This window comes from Panthera tigris, chromosome A2 (assembly GCF_018350195.1).
Source record: "Panthera tigris isolate Pti1 chromosome A2, P.tigris_Pti1_mat1.1, whole genome shotgun sequence".
Taxonomy (NCBI): Eukaryota; Metazoa; Chordata; class Mammalia; order Carnivora; family Felidae; genus Panthera; species Panthera tigris.
The window spans coordinates 142,865,053-142,885,861 of NC_056661.1; the positions used below are offsets into that span (position 1 = coordinate 142,865,053).

General features: G+C 49.8%; 2 protein-coding genes across 3 annotated transcripts; one reads left to right on the forward strand and one right to left on the reverse strand.

Moving 5' to 3' along the window:
- Positions 1–398: 398 nt before the first annotated feature.
- Positions 399–7,985, forward strand: FSCN3 (fascin actin-bundling protein 3). Of its 2 annotated transcripts, none has more exons than XM_042971508.1 (7): positions 399–693; positions 1,747–2,443; positions 2,761–2,879; positions 4,436–4,595; positions 5,067–5,237; positions 5,570–5,770; positions 7,605–7,985. In XM_042971508.1, the coding sequence occupies exons 1-7, from the start codon at positions 553–555 to the stop codon at positions 7,835–7,837; spliced, it is 1,722 nt and encodes a 573-aa protein (XP_042827442.1). In that variant the 5' UTR covers positions 399–552; the 3' UTR covers positions 7,838–7,985. The 2 variants fall into 2 exon arrangements, with proteins under 2 accessions (XP_042827442.1, XP_007089982.1); XM_007089920.3 differs by having other exon boundaries at positions 402–693; positions 5,565–5,770; positions 7,605–7,778.
- A 3,444-nt stretch (positions 7,986–11,429) lies between these two features.
- Positions 11,430–15,892, reverse strand: PAX4 (paired box 4). The gene is given in 11 exon segments (XM_042977416.1): positions 11,430–11,733; positions 11,735–11,748; positions 12,078–12,216; positions 12,468–12,523; positions 12,984–13,053; positions 13,414–13,496; positions 13,720–13,845; positions 14,452–14,527; positions 14,805–15,020; positions 15,311–15,441; positions 15,841–15,892. Coding segments are annotated over 11 exon segments (1,146 nt in total). The 5' UTR covers positions 15,854–15,892; the 3' UTR covers positions 11,430–11,511.
- Between the last annotated feature and the right edge of the window lie 4,917 nt (positions 15,893–20,809).

A 20,809-nucleotide genomic window follows, 5' to 3' on the forward strand; every position in this document is an offset into this window, starting at 1 on the left:
ATTTTGGCCTCATCCTCCCAAGGGCTGTAAAAGTTAATCGATTTTTCTTGGATATCTTGAACTTTAAAAACACTTGAGTCCCAAGGGAGCCAAGCAGAACTCATTTCGGAGGGTGGAAAGAGGTTGGTTTTTACCCCGCCATTAAAATGGGGAACAGACATGAAGAAGGAGAAGGACTTGCCTGTAGTCATGGGCTATCACTGGTACAGGCCAAAGTTCTGATGCCCAGTCTTTGTTCAGCCGACCTCGGTGCCTGGAGTCATGTGAGGAGGTTAATGCCCAAGGCCCTAGACCCACTTCCTCTGGGCTGTAGATTGACACTGCTGTGCCAGTGCCCTTTCCCCACTATGGATAAGAGGCAGCCCTCACAGTCACAATGCTCCCGGGTCACAGAGGCGCTGGGCCCTAGCCCAGCCTCTGCCTGAGAAGTTCCCTCTGGGAACGTCTTCTGGTGGGTACTACAGGCCTGATTCTAGGCCCTATGGCCTGTGGAACTGCACCACTGGGGGGAAGGCTGGGCCGGACAGAGTCATCACGTGTGGTGCCGGCCCCATGGATGACGTGGAGTGGACGCAAAGCCCCAAGCCTGAGGAGCTAAGGGTTGGGCTCATCAGCTGGGCAGGATCCTACCTCACTTATGAGACGTATAAGAATATAGTCACTGCTACTGCGAGGGGTTTGGGCCGGAGACAGGTAACAAAGCAAACCTGTACTGGAGCCATTTTTCCCAATGGCCAAGCTCTTGTGAGCGTGTGCGTGTGTCCATGTGTCTGTGTGCGCACACGCGGTGGTGGCAGGGGTACACTCTCAGCCTAATCATCTTCCCAGCCTTTGACATTGTCAGGCTGAGAGCCTCCTACCCCAGGCTTTTGGTCACAGGTCTCCACTGCTCCGTCTCCCCCTCTCTAAACCTGTTCCGAGAGACAAAGCGTTAGCCCTTCCTTCCTAGTCTTCCCTGGCTGCTCTCTTCCTTCCATCCCAATACAGAGTGGTTGTGTCATCACAAAGAGGCGACATAACAGCCCAGGCTGGAAGGCAAAATTGTGGGCGTCCAAGGGAAGTTGGACAAGTGGAGTGACGGCAAGGCCTATGATTCTGTTCTGGTTGTAGTTCAGGGATGGGGTACTCTACAAGCCTAGGAGAGCTCATTTTAGAAAGGGGTATAGGCAGCCCTGCAACAGTACAACAGAGTGAGGCGGTAGCAAGGTCCTTGTTTAGAACAGGGTTGATCACAGCTGAACCAGACAATTGCATCTCAACTGTGTGTGTTCCCATCCTTATCCCTGGAGCCTGGACCCACCTGTAAGAGGTCTTGCTCTTCTCCTGCCATGCTGGCGAGGTGGGCTTTGGGGATGGGAGTGTGGCTAGTGTGCTTTCCAGGGGCAACAGTGAGGAAGAGGAAAGTAACATTGAAACCAAAACACTTCTTGGAAAATTAGGTATTGAAGGAAGTCACCAAGTAAGAGAGAGGGAAGTTTACCTTCTGGTACCTGGAAGAAGTAAGCATTTAGAGTTTCTCTTGGAATCTTGAGAAGCGCTCTGATTCCAGGAATAGAGGCCCCCTGAAATCTTTTGATTACTGTTGGATGAGAGGGTGTAAGAGCTGACCACAAGGAGGCTGACGGGGAGGAGAAGGTGGTTGGTCCCAAGGAAGGTTCTGGAGTGATGCCAGGGGTGATGGTGGTAGGGCTCCCTGGCCTAGTCATGTGGCAGTACTGATTTCCTTCTTCCTCCCAATGCCTCTAGACCTGGGAGATCTTGGTGAGCAATCAACACGACGCACAGGCTGTTGTACGACTAAGGAGCTTTCAGGGCCTCTACCTCCTATGCGAGGCAGATGGCAGTCTATCCTATGGCCGGCCAAGGACCAGCCACCATGGATGCTTCCTACTGCGTTTCCACCGCAATGGCAAGTGGACTCTCCAGTGCATTATTAGTGGTCGTTATCTGGAGTCTGATGGTGAAGATGTGTTCTGCAACTCCAGGGTCCTCTCGGCTTACCACATGTGGACCCCCCGGCCAGCTCTGCATGTCCACGTGATCCTCTACAGCCCCATTAACCACTGCTATGCCCGGGCTGACACTACCACGGGCCGCGTCTGGGTGGATGCGCCAGTGCCCTGCCTGGAGGAATGTGGCTTCCTGTTGCATTTCCAAGATGGATGCTACCACCTGGAGACCTCAACACACTTCTTCTTGTCCCACTTAGACCGGCTGGCCCCCCAACCCTCATCACAGACAGCTTTTCACATGCAAGTGCGGCCTGGAGGGCTCGTGGCACTGAGCGATGGAGAAGGAGGCATATTGTATCCACAGGGCACACGTCTGCTCCTGGGCCTGGGCTCCAGTCCCCATAGGGGTGAGGAGTGGTTCATCCTACAGCGCTGTCCGACGTGGGTCAGCCTCAGGTCAAAGACTCGGAAGTTCCTCTCCATCATCTATGGCAAGTGCTGGGTTCAACACTGCTGTGGAGGGAGGGAGAGCTGGCTGCTGAAAAGAGAAAAATATGTTTGGGATCAGCAAAGATTTTTGAATGTGCTGGGATCCCAAGAAGATCTCTTGTGCCATGGAGCAGGGTGATAAGGCCAGGGTCATGGGCTTTAGGGGAAAGTAGCCTGGGTCTTTCCAAGCTCCTATGGTCCAGAAGGGGATGAAAGCTGAGGGGGGCAAACAGAGGGAACCCCAGCCATAAATCGTGGAGGAGGGGCTGACACTGAGGGTGAGACCAGACTCTCCCTCTGACGTATTCTTTCTCTGCAGATGTTGAGGTATATGCTGCCTCTGAGCACGTAACCCCAATGTCCTTGTTCCAGTTTGAATGTGACAACGAGAGCCTCACCCTGCAGCTTCGTGCAGCAAATGGCTGCTACCTAGCCCAGGTAAGACCTTGGCCTTCTGAGCAAGAGAACCCTTGATCCCTGAGTTCTCTCATTCTAGACGTACTTTCTCCTTCTTCAAGGCAAGTGACTAGATGCTGAAGTGAACAATGGAGGCCCATATCAATTTTCAACCAATGGGCCCAATTTTATCCAATAGGGCCTCTTAAAAAAAATTTACTTTTTTGAGGCAGAATTTATTTACAATAGAATGTACCACTTTTAAGCATACAATAAGTTTTGACAAATATATATATACCTATGCAAGTATGCCACAATCACAAGTTAGAGAATATTTCTATCTCCACAGAAATTCCCTCTTTTCCCTTTTATGTATTCTGTCACTATAGATTAGATTTGTCTATTCTAGAATTTCATATAAATGGAATCGCATGGGGTTGCAGTATGTATTCTTCCATCAGCATAACGTTTGTGAGATTCATGATCTGTGTACCACTGGTTTGTTCCTTTTTATTGCTGAGTAGTGTTCCATACTAGTACTCATAAACACAAACGTAATTTGCTTATCCATTTGCTTGTCGATGAACCCTTGAGTTGTTTCCAGTGTGGGCTATTATGAATAAAGTTACTATGAACATCTGTGTACAAGTTTTTTTGTGGGCCTGTATTTTTAGTTATCTTAAGGCAAGTACCTAGCAGTCGAAATGTTGGGTCACGTGATCAACGTGCATTTATATTTTTAAGAAAATGTTAGTGTTCGAAAGTGAGTATACAATTTTACATTCTTGCCAGTAATGTATGAGGGTTCTAATCACTCCACATCCTCATCGTGATGTCTGTCTTTTTAATTTTAGCCACTCTAGTAGGTATGTCGTGACATCTTACTGTGGCTTTAATTTGCATCTCCCTTATAATTAATAATGTTGAGTATCTTTTCATGTGCTTACTGGCCATTTGTAGATCTTCTCTGTGAGGTGTCTGTTCACATCTTTTGCCCATCTGTCACTGGGTTGTTTATCTTATTATTGAGTTTTGAGAGTTCTTTCTATGTTCTGAAGTCAAGTTCTTTGCCAAATATATGTGTTGTGTTTCCTCCCAATCTGTGGCTTGCCTTTTCATTTGCTTACAAGTGTCTTTTGAGCAGCAAGTTTTTAATTTTGATGAGGTACCAATTTCTCCATTTTATAAATGGTTAGTGAGTTTTCATCCCAATAAATCACTGCCTGTCCCAAAGTTGCAAAGAATTTCCCGTGTCTTCTTGTAGACATTTCATTGTTTGGCTTTCATTTTTATGTCTATGATCCATTTTGAAATGATTTTGGAGTCTGGGCTGAGGACTATTTCTCTCCATATGGATATCCAGGTCCCTTTTTAATAATGGGCTCTGGGAAATAGCAAACTGGGGAAGTGGGAGAGCTAAGGCCACAATACGTTTTCCAAAAAGGATGGGAAAGCATAAAGCATACCCTCCCAGGGTAGGGAGAATGAAGAAAGCTAGTGGGTGGTACGTGGGAAAGGGTCTAGGAATAGAAACGCTGGGAAGAAAGCTGAGATTTTCAGTCCTTGTTTCCCCTCTCTGCTCCCTATCATCTCTCCAGAGGCACCACAGGACAGTGGTAGCTAATGGGCACCCAATGGAGCCTGGCACCTTCTTCTACATGCACTGGAACTGCGGCAGGATTATCCTGCAGGCTCCCAATGGACGCTTCTTGGGCATCATAGACAATGGCCTGCTGATGGCCAAAGCCACCATTCCAGGTAAGCACAACAGCCTTCCTGCCAGGTTATTCCAAGTCAGAGATGCTTTCAGAGGGAGCTGAGATATGACAGAAAGAGCACTGGAGTTGGAGCCAGAAGATTTGGGTCTGTATATTTGCTGAGTCACTGATTTTTTGTCATCGCTTGGGCAAACCACCTCTTGGAGCCTCAGTTTCATTGGCTCCATTATCAATGGAAGTGATATCCAACCTGCCTGCCTCACAGGATTATCGTGAGGATTAAATAGTCTCATACATCTCAAAGGAAGGAAGAACATCAACATTTCTCAGGTTCCACAAGTGCTTTCACAAACATTTCATAAGCACCTAGCATACAACCCAGCACATAGTAGGTGTTCAAAAATTGTTAAAGTATTGACAACACCTTACAATTAGGGCCCCTCTTCCTGCTTCTATCGGTGAAGGCATCTAGAAGCAGCTCATCCAGATAACTCCTTTCTGTTTCTTTTAGGCCCAAATGAGGAATTTGGGATTCGATTAGCTAACCGTCCCTTCCTCGTATTGCGAGGTCGTTATGGGTATGTGGGCACCTCATCAGAGCACGACCTGATGAAGTGCAATATGGATCAGCCTGACTGCATTCACCTGCTGCCTTGCCGCCAAGGCATCTACCACTTCCAGGGTGAGGAGCTCCTCTTCATCCCTGGGGTCAGAGTCTAGCCCTGCCTTGGCCCCAACTCAGACTTCAGGGCCTGCTGCTCAGACCCTACTCACCATAAAAGGAGAAACAGAGTTTCTGTTTGTTTTCACACTTCAAGACCCCCCCCCCCCGAGAATGGGTCGGCAGAACAAAACCCAGCCCTCCTGTGTTTCCGTAGGGGGACCTGCCAACACAGGCAGGGTAGGGTAGTCAGGGAGGGTTGGCATGCTTCCCAGGAGCCTCCTGAGGCTGTACTGTTGGAGAACTTTGTCCTGAATAGGGCACTGACCTGAGCTCTTCCCTCCTCAGCACAGGGTGGATCCTTCTGGTCAATAACGTCCTTTGGCACCTTTCGCCCTTGGGGAAAGTTCGCGCTCAACTTCTGTATAGAGCTTCATGGGAGCAACTTGCTCACAGTCCTGGCACCCAATGGCTTCTACATGCGATCCGACCGAAGCGGCACCCTGTTGGCAGACAGCGAGGAGATTACCAAAGAGTGTATTTGGGAATTTTAGGTAAGACAAAATGGGCAAGGACCTGGAGATGGGGGAGCAGGAACTGAGGGGCAAGAAAGGAAGGGAGGTGGGTGAGAGGGAGAGCAAAACACCTCCTCTGGGCTGACGTCTGTCCCACAACTTGATCAATGCCAGACATTTGTTCCAGATATGTGCCTTTCCTCTTAGGGCTTCTAAACCCAGCCTTGCTAGAGAAAGGAGGGGCAATCAGATCTAGATTTCTCACTATTATGCCACACTGACACGAGTGTGCAAGCAAACTTGCAGGGGACAAAATTGGGTGTACTCGTGTGTGTTTATCTTTCTTTGTTAAGATGCAGTTTTGTCCCATGTTTCGGGGAGACAGGTAACTCTGAGGGTATGCTTTCTACCCCATGCACTTTCTGTCCCTACACCCTTGGATCCCTGGAGTGCTAATGGCTCCCAAATATTCATCTGCAGCTTTGACCCTCCTCCCGAACTCTAACTTCATCTCTTTCCAACTTCCTGATGGGCACTTGACTTGACTTTGTCTTGCTATCCCCTCAAAATCAGCCGACTCACCCTCCCCTCCAAAGATGATCCTTCCTGCCCTCCCCATGGCCATCTAGGGCATGGCTGCCCTCTCCAATGCTTCTGGATCAAGACCCCAGCACCATGTCTCCTTCCTCCCGTTCATTCCCTTTACCAAACCCTGAAAATTCTTGGGTACTCCCTTAACTATGCCTCTTGAGGGCTTACTCTTTCTTAACTACCTTTGGTACCTTTGGTTCCAGGCTTGTCACCAAAAGCCTTCACCGCAGTAACCCCCCGCCCCAGCAGCACTCCCCTGCCTCAGGTCCATCCTATTCAATCTCCTCTCCACACCAAGTTTGCTTTCCTAAGGTGCTGCCTCCAATCCATCCTTCCCTGTTCACACCTCTTCAGGACGCCTCACTGCCCTTAGCCCCGTTTCTTCACAGCTGACCTCGCTTTCTCGACTTGGAAAGTTATGAGGATGTTGTAGGAAGAAGAACTTTGGTTTTGGTATCATATAAACCTGGAACTTTAGGGAAATTGCTTTAACATTTCTAGGCCTTGGTTTCCTTATCTGTAAAGTGAGAATAATATCTACTTCATAGGGTGGTATGACGGTCAAGTGACAATATGAATCTAGATATAGACCCTTAATGTATGTTCACTCCCTTCTTCCATTTTCTACCAGTTTTCTACACAAACCCTTTACTATGGCCAAACTGGATGAAATCACACTGGGCTTGTTTTCTTACCTATTACGTGAAGGGTTTTGATTTAACTAAATTTCTCAGGCTCCTCCCAGCCTGACATTCCAATAGACAGTGTATCATAGTGGTTAAGAGCTCATTTTTGGACTCAGAACTGGGTTCTGATAAAATTAGATTTTTATCAGTTAACTTGTTGTTTGACCCTGGAAAAATGAACCTCACAAAGCCTATTCCTTGTGGATAAAATGGGAATATAATATCTATCTCCTGGGATTGTTGTGTTATGTGAGATAATGATTATAAAATGCTCAGTAAACAGCCTGGCACCTAGCGCATTCTACTCTATCAGAAGTCTTCCCCAATCCTGTTGAATTCTTAGTAAATCTTTTCTGTTGAATTTAGTATCCCTTTGAACTCTGATGCTATTTTTATGCCATTAATATGATTTAAAAAATAAGTTTTACTGTCTTTTCCTATCAATTAACTTCACATGCATCTATGTGATCCCTCATCAAGAATGGAACAAATCATTTTATTGTCTCTTTTCACAGATGGTCTTACCAGATTTTTCTTAAAAGCCTAAGCTCAGCAAATGACTGACTGAAGCTTTCTATTTCCTCTTCCCTTCCCAGGTCAATGGGATGCTACCTACAGAAATCCAAATCCTCCAGGAAAAACTACTACGCTAAACACAAGAGGAACCCCAGAGTCCAAATCCATGAGAATATCTGTTACAGAACTTTCCCTACCCAGTTTAGCAAAACACCTGTTTCGAGTGACAATACATCACAAAAGGCCACCCCCAAGACCCTGGTGTGCATCTGACTCAGTACAGAATAGGGGTCTGGATATGGGTGGAGACTGAGGCCCCAGACCACTCCAAGTTCTATCCAGAAGAGGCGGCACCAAACGGTAACCAGTTCTTACAATGATCTTTCCCATTCCCACCAGAATCGCTAGACTTTTTCCAGTGATTCCATAAGAAGCCAGTTTTGCCCTGAAGGATTAAGAATCCAGATATGATTAGCTGTCCTTTTGGTTTTGAAAGAATGATTACTAATCCTATGGGCACAGGGCAATGGTAATAACACCTTAGGCTGGTATAGCACACTCCCTCAGCACCACCCGGGAGGTTTACCAATTATCCCACCTTATCATTACCTTTGATCTCATCAGTTGGGCAAGACAGGTACTTTCCCCATCACTGCCCACCTTTTACAGGGAGCTGAAGTGATTTGCCCAAGGTCCCACGACTGGGGTTTCTGACTCAATTTCCTCAACTAGAATGGCCTGTAATGTCCACTACTCTTTCCATCAAAACAGAGTTTCCAAAATGACCATCATTCTTGTACTGTCTGTATAACTTTGGCCTTCATCTGCCTACCATATGCTCTATCAATATCTTTATTGACATAGACTCTTAAGTACTTTTATTTAGAAAGGAATATTTTAATCACTGTCATAAAATGGAAGACCAGAATCACTTGCCATAAATAGAAAGTGACCTTAAAAATAAATACAATCAGGGCCACCTGAGTGGCTCAGTCAGTTAAGCATCTGACTCTTTGGCTCAGGTCATGGTCTCACAGTTCGTGAGATCAAACCCTGTATTGGGCTCTGTGCTGTGGGCACAGAGCCTGCTTGGGATTCTCTCTCTCTCTCTCTCTCTCTCTCTCTCTCTCTCCTCCTATCTCTGCCCCTCCCCTGCTCATGCTCTCTCTTTCTCTCTCTCGCACAAATATAAATAAATAAATAAATAAATAAATACAAACAAAATGATTATCAAATCCTAGTTAGATTTCCCTCCCCTGTCCAAGGCTCAGAACCTGTGTTTCCCTTTCCCTCTGTTAAAAAAAAAAAAGGGGGGGGCTGGGCAGGGCGCCTGGGTGGCTCAGTCAGTTGAGCATCCGGCTTTGGCCCAGGTCATGATCTCACGGGCTCTGTGCAACAGCTCAGAGCCTGGAACCTGTTTCAGATTCTGTGTCTCCCTCTCTCTCTGCTCCTCCCCTGCTCATGCTCTGTCTGTCTCGCTCTCTCAAAGATAAACATTAAAAACAAAAAGATTAACAACTGTTATAGAGGCACTAAATACTAGGACCAAAATGAAAGCTTCTGTTTGATGCAATCAAATTGAATTGAAAGGGAGTTGAAAGGTGAATAATTTTCTCATTTCTGACTCACTATTATTTAAATTTTTTTTAACGTTTATTTATTTTTGAGACAGACAGAGACAGAGCATGAACGGGGGAGGGGCAGAGAGAGAGGGAGACACAGAATCAGAAGCAGGCTCCAGGCTCTGAGCCATCAGCCCAGAGCCCGACGCTGGGCTCGAACTCACGGACCACGAGATCGTGACCTGAGCTGAAGTTGGACGCCCAACCGACTGAGCCACCCAGGCGCCCCATCTGACTCACTCTTATTTAAAGCAGTGTCTACATGCCTCCTAAAATGTTCTCAAATACCAACAGTGATGCCTGACCCCCACTTTGGGGGAAGTGCACCACACTATAATGAGTGCCTGGTTTTTAAATCTGTTGAGAAAAGAAGCTAAAACCACAACATGAGAGAGGTTCCATCTGCACAGAGGAAAATGACCTCAGGTTTTGTAAGTATGTTTCTCCTCAAGAGATATAAAAGAATTTTGTAAAAATTTTAATATAATAAGTGAAGCTTGAGAACGCTAGAGACTAGGGCATTTCTTTCCCAGAGAACAGGCCAAAGATATGGAGTGGAATACACTCTTCAGAGAGATAGGACCTTGAGGGTCATTTAAGGCAGGATCTCTTCCTCATCGTTCCATAAACGCATGTACAAACTCGGATGCATGGGTATGCATGTGCACGGAGGCACACACCCCCCCCACTCATAGTCTCTTAGGCCCCATTCCCCCAGGTGGCCATCCATCCTCCGCTTGATCGTGCTTGGCCATGGGGCCTCAGCTGACAGCTCCCTCCATTGCTGACATCAGTCCTGTAGTTGAATGAATAGCTTGTTCGCAGACTGTGCCGTGCAGATTGTCTTCCCACAAAACCTTACCCATTTACCTAGGCCGTCTGTCAGCAGGGCAGAGGCAGGGTATGCTCCGTCACCCTTGGAATTTCATTCTAGAGCTGTGCCGTCCCGTAGAACGTTTTGTGCTGATGGAAATGTTCTGTAATGTTTACTGTCTGATATGGCAGCCAGGAGATGCATGTGACCTTTGGGCATTTGATATGTAGCTAGTGGGAATGAGGAGTTGGGGTGTTCATTTTACACAAATTTTTGAAATGTTTTGTTTTTGAGAGAGAGAGACAAAGAGAGAGAGCAAGCGGGGGAGAGGCAGAGAGAGAGAGGGAGACACAGAATCTGAAGCAGGCTGCAGGCTCTCAGCTGTCAGCACAGAGCCCAACCCAGGGCTTCAGATTAGCAAACCATGAGATCATGGCCTGAGCCGAAGTCAGTTGCTTAACCAACTGAGCCACCCAGGTGCCCCAGCATTTTACTTAATTTTAGTCACATTAAAATAGTCACATGTGGTTGGTGGCTACTTATTGCAGAGCACAGCCCTAGAGTGTTTGATGAAGATAACTTCTGGATGAGTAGCACTCCCAGATGAGAGAAAACAAATGTGCCCCCACTCCTTTTATCCCGCTTTGTGCCATCAGCCATTATCAGTCCATGCCCCTGCTCTTCAAAAGGGAAAGAATTTGGATATTATTCTTCAAAATATCCCATTCTTTACCCCATTCTCCCCATATTCCCCCTCTTTCTCTACATACCAAGGCTTCCCAGGGGGAGCCAGATTTTTTTTTTTTTTTCCAGAGAGACAAAACTGAGAAGATGTGAAACTTACTGCCAAGAAGTTGCAAGCAAACGTGCCCCAGGGGTGTGTATAAAGGGACAGAGTATGAAAAATGGCATTTCCACTCTGCTGCTTTGCAAAAAATACACATGCAATTAAGGAAGTAATGTCTATTTCCTTAGATTAAGGAATTACTGTATATTGTAGTTATGTAAAAGTCCCTTATTTTTGGAGATACCTGTTGGGACTTAAAAGTGACATGCCATGATGTACTATCAGTGTGTGTGTGGGCACAATATGAGTGCATGAGTGTCCACACTAATATAGATACATATCTACATACATATGTAGATATACACCCAGGTAGATGAATATATAGATTAGACAGATTGGGTAGATAGTTCCATAAACATATAGATAAATTAAATAGATGGCAGCTAGATACATACATAGTTACATACATAAAGAGATCATACAGATAGATAGATTGGAAGATAGGAAGATACAAGACAGCTAGCTAGCTAGCTAGATATAGAGCAAACTATATCATTGTTAAAAGTAGGGGTGGGAGTAGAATGTTCACGGGAAAAACACAAACAGGAAGTACTGCTAATTAAAAAAATGCTTTATTCCTGCCAACTAGAGGCCATTTAAGGCCAGTGTGAGTGGGCATGACTTTCCCAGCCCCTCCAAACAGGTGCCGCATAGAAGGGGCAGCGAGACAGGACCAGACCGGGTCCACAGATGAGGAGAAAGAGTCACAGGAAGGAAGAGGAACCAGTAATCTGCTTGGGCAGGATGATATTAGATCCTCTCCACCCCAGCTCCTTTCCACTCTGGCCCTCCTCCTTCATTCCAGGCCTTGCAGGGGTGGGGAGCTGGATCAGAGCAAGGCTGCAGGGGCACCAACACTGGCCACGGAGGCAGTGGAAGGAAGGGTAGGAATGGCAAAGCACTACTGAATCCAGGGAGCTCAGCTGCAGGAGGCAGGTGGCCTGCAGAGACAAAGAGAGGGTGAGTTTGGGTTTGTTGCTGTCACCCCACCCCTCAAAGTCACTGGTGGGGAGAGGGACAGATATCAGCTCTCTACCCTGGATATATACACTCACATCCCAATCCAACCCCCTTTTCCTTCTACATCTGTCAGTGGAAATATAGACTCAGCGGGTGTTAGCATCCAACCTTGTAGGCCATGGAAGGAATGAAGAAAGCTGTATCAAGGTTCCCTTGGTGACCCCAACTGGAGATCCATGCCCTCTTGTGGGTCAAGGAGTAAGCCTTCCCCACACCCCGCAGGAGTGAGGCCTGGCCTGTGGATTCTTACCCCAGCAGGGTTTGAGAGAGGCTTGGGGTGGGTTGTCACTCAGACACCTGTCTGGTGCTGTCCCCCAGCACAGCTGATAGCAGGAGGGCCCCAAGGATTCCAGGGCAGGCAGGACTGCTGAAGACACACTCCCAGGGGGCTGCCATGAAAAGCAAGAGGAGACCCTCAGTTGTCAGTGATGCCTCCTATTTAGCAGAACTGGGGCCCCAAGGCTGCTCCCATGCCTCCAACTGTCTCCTGCACAACTCTAGAGGGCACCATTCACATAGTAGACTGTGAGCATGGTGCTTTCTGAAATGTGAATTGTAGGAACCAGGAGCAGTCAGGAATTGGGAGAAGCAGTGAGCCCTTGTCTTCCCCGTTCACAAACTCCCCTCTCTTCCTGGATACCTGTGCAGAGATGATCCCAGGGGAGGCATTGGGCACAGCTGGTACATGGGAAGCACCTACAAGGTGAGAGTAGATCCACTCAGAAGGAGGAATAGGTTTGGGGAGCGGGGAGTAGCGGGGAGGTTCTAAGAAAGGTGGCAACTTCTGGCAGGGATGGGAGGAGATGGATGCTATAACCCTAAACTGCCTTCCTCCCCAAGGCAGGCCCTTGGGAGACTGGGGAAGAAGGATTAAATGTCAGGGATGGTAAACGGGGCAGTGCAGACCTAAAGAGCAGAGACTCTGAATGCTGAGCATCTAACACAGAATCTGGCACGTGGAAGATGCCAAGTAAATGTTTAGTGGATGGATGGATGGATGGTGGATGGATGGATAGTGGAGGGACAGACAGGTGGGTGGGTGGATAGATGGATAGGTGAGTGGATGGATGCATGGATAGATCCATGCATGCATGGATTCATGGAAGGATGGGTGGGTAGATGAGTGGATGGAAGGATGGATGTGCAGGAAATTTACCTGGAATCTGCATTTCCCACTTGAGCTTCTCTTGTCGGCGCCATTTGGCTCTTCGGTTGGAAAACCAGACCTGAAGGAGAGCAGAACGGTGTATCTGGCTGTGCCCTTCGCTACCTGGCACCTACTGCTCTCATCACATGTTTCTGGTCTGGACCCAGAGCACAGACCCTTCCTCAGACCTGATGTCCCTCCTCCCTGCTCTGGCCTTTGTTCTCTGTCCCCCTCCTCACTTCAAAGGCTTGGAGTGGGGAAGAGAAGAGAGGAATCGGCAGAAGGAGAACAAGGAGGGTCTTGTGTCTGACTTTTTTCTACAAACGAATCTCTTTCCACCTTTTCCCCACCATCTGCCCCTCACCAGAACCCAAAACCACCTCAGCACAGAGTCTTTGTTCTTGCGTTTTGTGCATCTTGTGTGGCAGAGTTCACTCACCCTCACCGTGTCCTCAGGCAGAGAGGTGGCAGCGGCCAGCTTTCCACGGGCCACCGAATCAGGATACTGCCCACGCTGGAACTCTGCAGAGATCGAGGCTCAAGTAGTAAGGTCACAGGGAGAGGAGCAAGGCATGGATCTCCCCCTCAGGCCCCATTCCCACCTGCTATGACCCTAAACTACCCTCCTCCTTAAGGTAAGGCCACCCACAGCCTCCACTTCTCAGCCTTTGCCCACAGGCCACAGGGCCGTTGCCTGTGTCACACCAAGCACCCTTTCACCTGCTGTCTGCCCCAGCCCTGGCACCTTTCTCCAGAGCCTCAGCTTGGCCTGGGGAGAAGATGGTCCGATTCCGGTGGCCAGTCCCTGGGTGGGGACCCCGAGGAACCTCACAGCCACTGCGGGGAGTGTGAGGAACTGGAGTCAAAACATCTGTAAAGGGGGACAGTGGCTTGTAGCGGTTTGTGATGTTTCTTCTCATCAGATGGGGTTCCCAAGGCCCTGGGGCTATGGATAAGGGACAACATGGATATAAGAGCAGAGCCATGCTCATAGGGCATTCACAGTTTCTTGGAGGTTACTAAAGGGGCACTTAGTGGGAGGCACTCCCAATGCCATGGTTGAGTGCATGCTTCGTGTTTGGGGAAACAGCAGCAAGGTTGGCCCAGGTTTGCATGATTCCACAGAATGTGAAGAGCACTCTGAGAGGCTGTGCATGAGGCATAGGGAGGGTGTGGGAGGTCCAGCCCTGCCTCTTCCTTGGCAGATCCTGTGAACCTAGGGGCCAGAGGACCTGAGTTCTGTCACAGGACCTGCCAACAACTAGCCGGTAACCTTGGGTAAGCCATTTCTCTTCTCTAAGCTTCAGTTATTTTCTGCCAGGAGAGAGCAATACTCCTTGCCAGGCCCTCCTTATTGTCTTGTTGTCAGTGAGGGTGATCCAAGAAAGAACAAGAAAGGGCTTTGCCAACTGTAAGATGCTTATGTTTGCTCTGATCATCCCTGTAAAATGCTTACGTTTACAGCTCCAAGACTCACCTGGTGACCTGAGCTGTGCCCAGGGCAGTCGGTGGTCCTCCTGTAGTGCCCGCAGGACTCGGTTGATGGAGGAGACCTGGGGGTGTCAGGGTGTTGGGGGGGGGGGTGCACAGACCCAGGGTTATATCCTGAGGATGTTTCCCCGGTAGCCTTTCTCTCCTCCGTCCTGGCCCACACATCTTTCCCAGGGAAGCCTCCTCTCTTCTCTCCTATCTCGCCACTCCCACTTTACAGAAGGGGGCCCAGCAACCCTGTCCTGCCAGGCTGGAATGGCCTCATTGCCAAGTAAGAAGGGATCTTCTCCCCAGACGGCCTGTTCACCAGCCTTGGTACAGGGAGGGGAGGGCACTTACACTGGGAGTCTTGTCCTGGGTGCAAAGCCCTTCAGCACAGAGCTGGCGTTGGATCTCCCAGGCAAAGAGGGCAGGGCGCTCACCCTTCAGCTGGGCAATTCGAGCCACCACAGGGGGTGTGGCCAGTCGGGGTTTGCTTCCCCCAATCCCCTTGGGCTCCAAGACACCTGTGCGGTAGTAACGCGCTAGGATCTTGCTCACACAGCCATTAGATACCTGGGTCAGATAAGAAGCAAGGACAGGTAAGGCATGATGGGCAGAGGGTGAGTGTCCCTAGGGCAGCAGGAGGCTCCAAGGCAAAGTGAGACTTACTGGACCAGGCTGCAGAGTTAAGAATTCAGCCTCACCTTTGGGAGCCTGAAGCTCCCCATCCCAGGCCCCAAGAGGGTCTTCTAGGAAGTAGCCCAAGCCTCGAAAGCCCTCAGAGTCTGCAACAGCCTCAGACTTGCCTTAAGAGGGTGCTTTGTTCCTGCTTCTTGTCCCCATCACCTGGTAAAGCATACTACCTTAAGGCTCCGTGAGATGTCGCAGGGCCGCATCCCGCTGACTGCCAGCCGCACAATCTGCTGCCGGGTGTCCAGGGGCAGGGGCCGGCCATTCACAAAAAGCCCCCCCAGCTGATTCACACTGCTGGTCCCTGGGCATGAGAAGGAGGCATCCACACATCTCCCCTCTCCCTGGCCCACCTGTGGCAAGGAGGACCCTCTTGGGGAGGGTTACTCAGGCCCCTCAAGTCTGGTTTCCCACCACACAGAAAGTCCTCTCCCCAGGGGACTGCTCCCCTTCTGCTCCCAGGGTCCCCCAGCTCTCACTTTCTTTGGGAGGTGGCTCATAGTTGAGTCTTTACTTTGGGGCCATTTGCACTGACCCCACTGATCTAAGGGAAGCAGGGTGGGCCAGAGAGGGAGTGACTGAACCAAACTCCCCCAGAACACTGGCCAAGGGCATGGAAACCATGTGGATGAAAGCAGGGCCCTGAGATATACCTTCCCTCCTTGCACCAACCTGTTCTTCCCACTTCTCCCAGGTGTCTTACCATCCTGTGGCATGTTCCAGGCTGACACTTCTCACAGAAGGGCAGGAACTGGGAAGACTGGGGAGAGGGGTTCCTCCTGGGAGCTCCTTCTTTGGTCTTGGAGCTCGGTCTACAATGATTGAGGTTATTTGGGTGAAATTTCTTGCTCAGAACCGTCTTGGGTCGTAGTGTTTTGTGATAGAGGGCCATGTTTCTAAAATTTGCCAGAAGGTTGGCTGAGAAAATCCAAATTCTCTTTACTTATGCCCTTCTGTGATGAACTAATACATCACAGGGCCAGCAGAGGACTGGATCTTTCTGGATGACCTGATAAGGGCCTGGAGGGTGAGAGGGTTCTCACTTCTCACACATTCATTATAAGAATCCAGGGAGGTGGAAAAGGATTATGCTCCCAAACGCTCATGCCTTTCCCTTTTGCAAATGGACACCTGTTGTCTCTGATCCCTCAAAAGCCTTCTCAGCACTTGGGCCTCCTAAGTTCAGTCTCAATAGGGTCAAAACCCAAACCTTAGAATATTCTGCCCAGCCAGAAGAGGGCAATCAGTGACCAAAGATCCCCATTGCCTTGGTCTGAGGTTAGAGACCAGGTTCAAGACTCTGCCTTCACTATCAGGAAGCTATTAAGGTTAGTTTCTCCAAACCACCAACCAGAAAGCTTTCCTCAGAAAACTTCCCCTGGGAGGTCTTGCTCCTGACTTTTTTTGTACTCTCCAGGGACCTCTGGGGAAACACAGGGGCTCCGTCCTCCCCCCCACCCCCCACCCCACCCCTCCCCCGGCCCTGGGGAATCGAGGTTCTGGTTCCACCCACTGGAAGTATTGATGAACAAGCATGAACTCCTGGCTTCTCTCAGAAGACACATCTCTTGGCATCTTCTAACCTGCTGAGGTTGTTGTTCTCATTAACTCTGGAGAGTTCTAGATCTCACAGAGAAGGAGCTTCACTCTCAGAGACAAATTCCTTGGGATCAGACATTCACTCGTTGAACTAACACTTATGGAAAGCATGTTGAAGGCAGAGAGCGAGGAATAGGAGAGAGCTGCATGGTGACACAATACATTGTGAGGACAGGAGAGTCTCTGAGCAGCAAGGGACGCTTTGTCTCTCTTGCTTTCCTCAGCAAGTAACAGGAGTTGAAACCACCTCTTTTCATGCCTGGAACCCTGGCAGGGCTAGAGGTCACCCCAGGAAATAGCTTGTGCATAGAACTTTCCTGTAATAACTATGCCATCTTGGCTCAGTTAACTAATCTGCAATTATTTGCTGAATAAAGTATTAACCATCAGCACATTGCTGGTTGTTCAGGATGAAGGGAGTGAAAAGAAAGGAACAAGGGTTTTGCCCTCCAAGAGATTACAGTGCAGCCGGGAAGAGGAGAGAAGCGCAGGGGGGAAACAGGGAACTCACAGATTATGGCATCCGGAGCCGCTTTTCAACTCGGTGGCTGAATTGGCTTTTACTCACTCCTCTCCAGACACATTCCCCTTTGAGCTCTCATCTTTCCAGAAAGTCAGGAAAGAAGGCAGAGATCTTTCCAAAAAGAAAGCCGAGGCACGGATCGGCATTCCCACAAATCAGGGACCACCCAGGGAACAAAACTCAAGGAGGGTTAGTTAGAAGCCAGTCCCTCACCAGAAGACAACATTTCCAACTCCTCATCGTGGGGCTCTTTCTCTGCCCCCAACCCTGCTTCCCATAGGTGCGATTGCCGGCTAAGCAATGCAGAGAGGAGAGTCAAGAATGCAAAGGGCTCTGTCGGGGCAGTGGGATATGGGAGCTCAGGATATCAGCCAAGACTTTGAAATGACTGTGTGCCCTCTAAGTGACCAGAGCTCAGAGGAGGAGTGGGGACTCAGGTTCCACATCCAAACAAATCATCTCCAAATGTAAAATTCACAAACAGAAACCCCTTTCCCAACAGCCACCCACTCCTTCCCAGCACTCATAATAACTTGTCTGGTAAAAGACCTGGTACTCGCAAGTTGGAAAAGCAGGGTAGGAGTTGGAGAGGCAGGAAGGCGCTAGGCTGCAAAGACAGAAGGGGAGAGAAGTTGGCTTGGTCACACAAAGACATGGAGACAGCATGGGAGGCAGAGCAGACAATGAGCTGTAGGTGAGCTACCTGTGTGGAGGCAATGAGGTGGGTGCTTCAGTGGGAGGGTCTCAGTCTCCTATGCTGGCCTCCTGAGACCCCTGCAGGTTCCAGGGGTGATGGTGGTCTGGTCCTAGTAACAGCCTCCACTCTGCTCCTGCTTCAGTCCTGCCAGGGGGTCCAGAGCTACAGAGAGCCCGTGCTCAGGAACAGAGGGCGGCCTTCTGGGAGCAGCCAGTGATGTCACAGGCCATGAGCAGAGGAGAGAGGAGGAGGGAGGTGTGCATGGGGCTGACAGACACCGGCCCCGAGGCAGAGCAAACCATAGCCACTGACCCATTCTGTCCTTCCATGGGAAGTCCTCAGAGCCCACCTTGTGTCTACCTGCCACCATAAAGCAGGTACAGAGCCATCTTCCATGCAGGCCCCCCTGGACCCAGAGTGCACCCACTCAGGGGCCAGTACTCCTGAAGGGAATGGAGAATATGGAGATGGGGGAATTTCAGACTATATCCTCAAGGCTTGGAATGCACAGAAGCCCAAGGGGGACTTCCAGAACCACAGACAGCTTCCCAGCCAGAATGCACACGCCAGGGGTTTGGGATCAACTCCTGGGTCTTGTGTGTATTACTAGCAAAGATAAATGGGTATATAGACTGATACCGAATACTGGCCAAGTTGACCTCTAACTCTCCGAGAGAACGATGGTACATGTAGAAAAGCACGTGTCACACAGCACCAGCTCTCTCCACAGAGCATCTTCACCAATGCTCCAATTGGCTCCTTGACTGAGGTGACACCAAGGGTGAATTTTTGCCTAGAAATAGGGGGACCCTCGACTCTAGAACCCTGGCAACAGTGGTGATGGTAATGAGCCTCTAAGGGTAGTTAGGATGTAGGTGGGGTGTTTACGAGGAGGAATGCAGCTTGGTTTTTATTCTCTCCATCTCTAGATGTTAGCAGGCTCCATTCTACTAGGGATTTGGTGCTATTAAACTCTATGTTATAAATGACACTCCTGTTTCCACAGAGGACACCAAAGGTTATCTGGATCACTGTTGGGGTGGGGGAAACCAGTAGTTGGCTAGGTGGTTCTTCTGGAGTGGGATGCTGCAGGTGAAAGAAACACAGCCCTAGCGATGGAAGCTTCATGGTCACCATGGTTTTGGGCAGATCCTTCATGAAGGAATCAACATGGGAAGTCCTTTGGGTCCATTCCATACCTTGGATTCTGTGAAACCCTCTCAGAAGTCAGGCTGAAAGTAAGTAGGGTGTAGGGCAATAAGAGTAGCCCCAGAGGGTGGAAGAATGGATTTCGCTGGCCAGTGCTCTGGTTTGGGGGAGGAATGGGGTGGGTTGTTGTACATTCAGCTTGATCCTTGGATTGAGAACACTTGTTCTCAAAACAGGGCCAAATGTGTCACAGAAATGGATTTTCTGTCTTACCCCCATTTGTACTCCCCTCCTCTTCCAGCCTCCTTCAGCACCCTCAGGCTGGCCTAGAGCCCCTGGCCATGGGGGGAGACTGTAGCACGTGGCTTTTGCATCGTGGGTAGGACAGCACATACTCTAGTGCCCATAGAGCCCATTCAATCTCTGGGCAGCTGGGTCGGCTGCTCACTCTACTCAGCCATGCCTGGGTGAGAGAGGGTCCCATGGAAGTCCTGCCCTTAGTCCTCCTTTTCTGCCTCATCCCTTCCCCCCACATCTGCCCCTGATCTGGGGGCGCAAGTCCTGACCCGCTATTCTCATAGACAGCTGCATGAGGGTGGAGATAGGGGTATCAGGGGGAGAAGGGACAAGCCCTGGCAGATGGTGGTGGCAGCGATTTCCCCCATAAACTACCCTCTCCCCCCCCCCCACCTTTACAACACGCTCTTGGGTCTGAACAAACAGAGTCTTTCGACCCAGAGATGATGAGGGGAGGGAAAAGAGAGGAAGGGCCCTGGCAGGGGGGCCTAGCCTGCCCAAAGGCTCAGCCACTCAGCCCTCTGCCCAGCGCACCAGACTGTTTGAGGAGCAAATATCTGCCCTCACCGTCTGACTCTCTCAACCTCCCCCACCAGGTTTGGGGCTAATTGTCCCTCATTAGCTAGGCCCAGGCTGCTACCAGCCCCCGCCATCTGCTCGAAATTATACATTAACTCAGAGGTCTTGCCACCCGCCAGCCAGGCTGTGCGCCCCTCTCCAGGCCACCCGTGGCCATTCCAGCCTGTCCCTCACCCTGATGCAGAGCCCCAACTGCTGGCTTCTTCTGCCCTCAGGACCTCCGAGTATAAAGCCCAGTGGCTGTGGGAAAAGATCTGTCCTCAGGAGAGGTGGCAGGAAGTCCCCTGCCCTCCTCAAGGGGCCAGAAGACAAGACAGGCTCGTGCGTAAAGCTGGAGAGGGCAGGGCGCAGCCAGTGCGGAGTCCGGGGCGGGTGGCTTTGGTCTGACGCCTCACCGGGGGTTTCTGGCACTCACGGGGGGAGGTAACACCAATTCCAGGCTGTTTCCACCCCTCTCTGTGGCATCTGTTAGTAGGCTGTGGGGTTCTGTCTCGCATCTTCCCTCTCTCCAGCAAGCACCATCTCATACCAACCCTCAGCTTTCCAGAGCGCACTGTTAACCGCCACCTCTCCAAAATCCCTCTCTGGGAGCGCCTGCCTCCTGGTTTAAGGTCACTAGTTTCCTTGCTACAAAAACATGGGGAATCTTCAAGTGCTCTGGATATTCCTAGGCTTGACATTGAATTTGCAACCCCTCCTCACCCTCAAAACTTGATGTAGTCATCCTGCTCTCCCCACCCAGACCCTGCTCTTTTTCGCTCAGTTTCTAGAACGCTGACTATCTGGCTCCCTCCCTCCCAATGCGCCTGGGAGGCAGTGAAAAGCCCG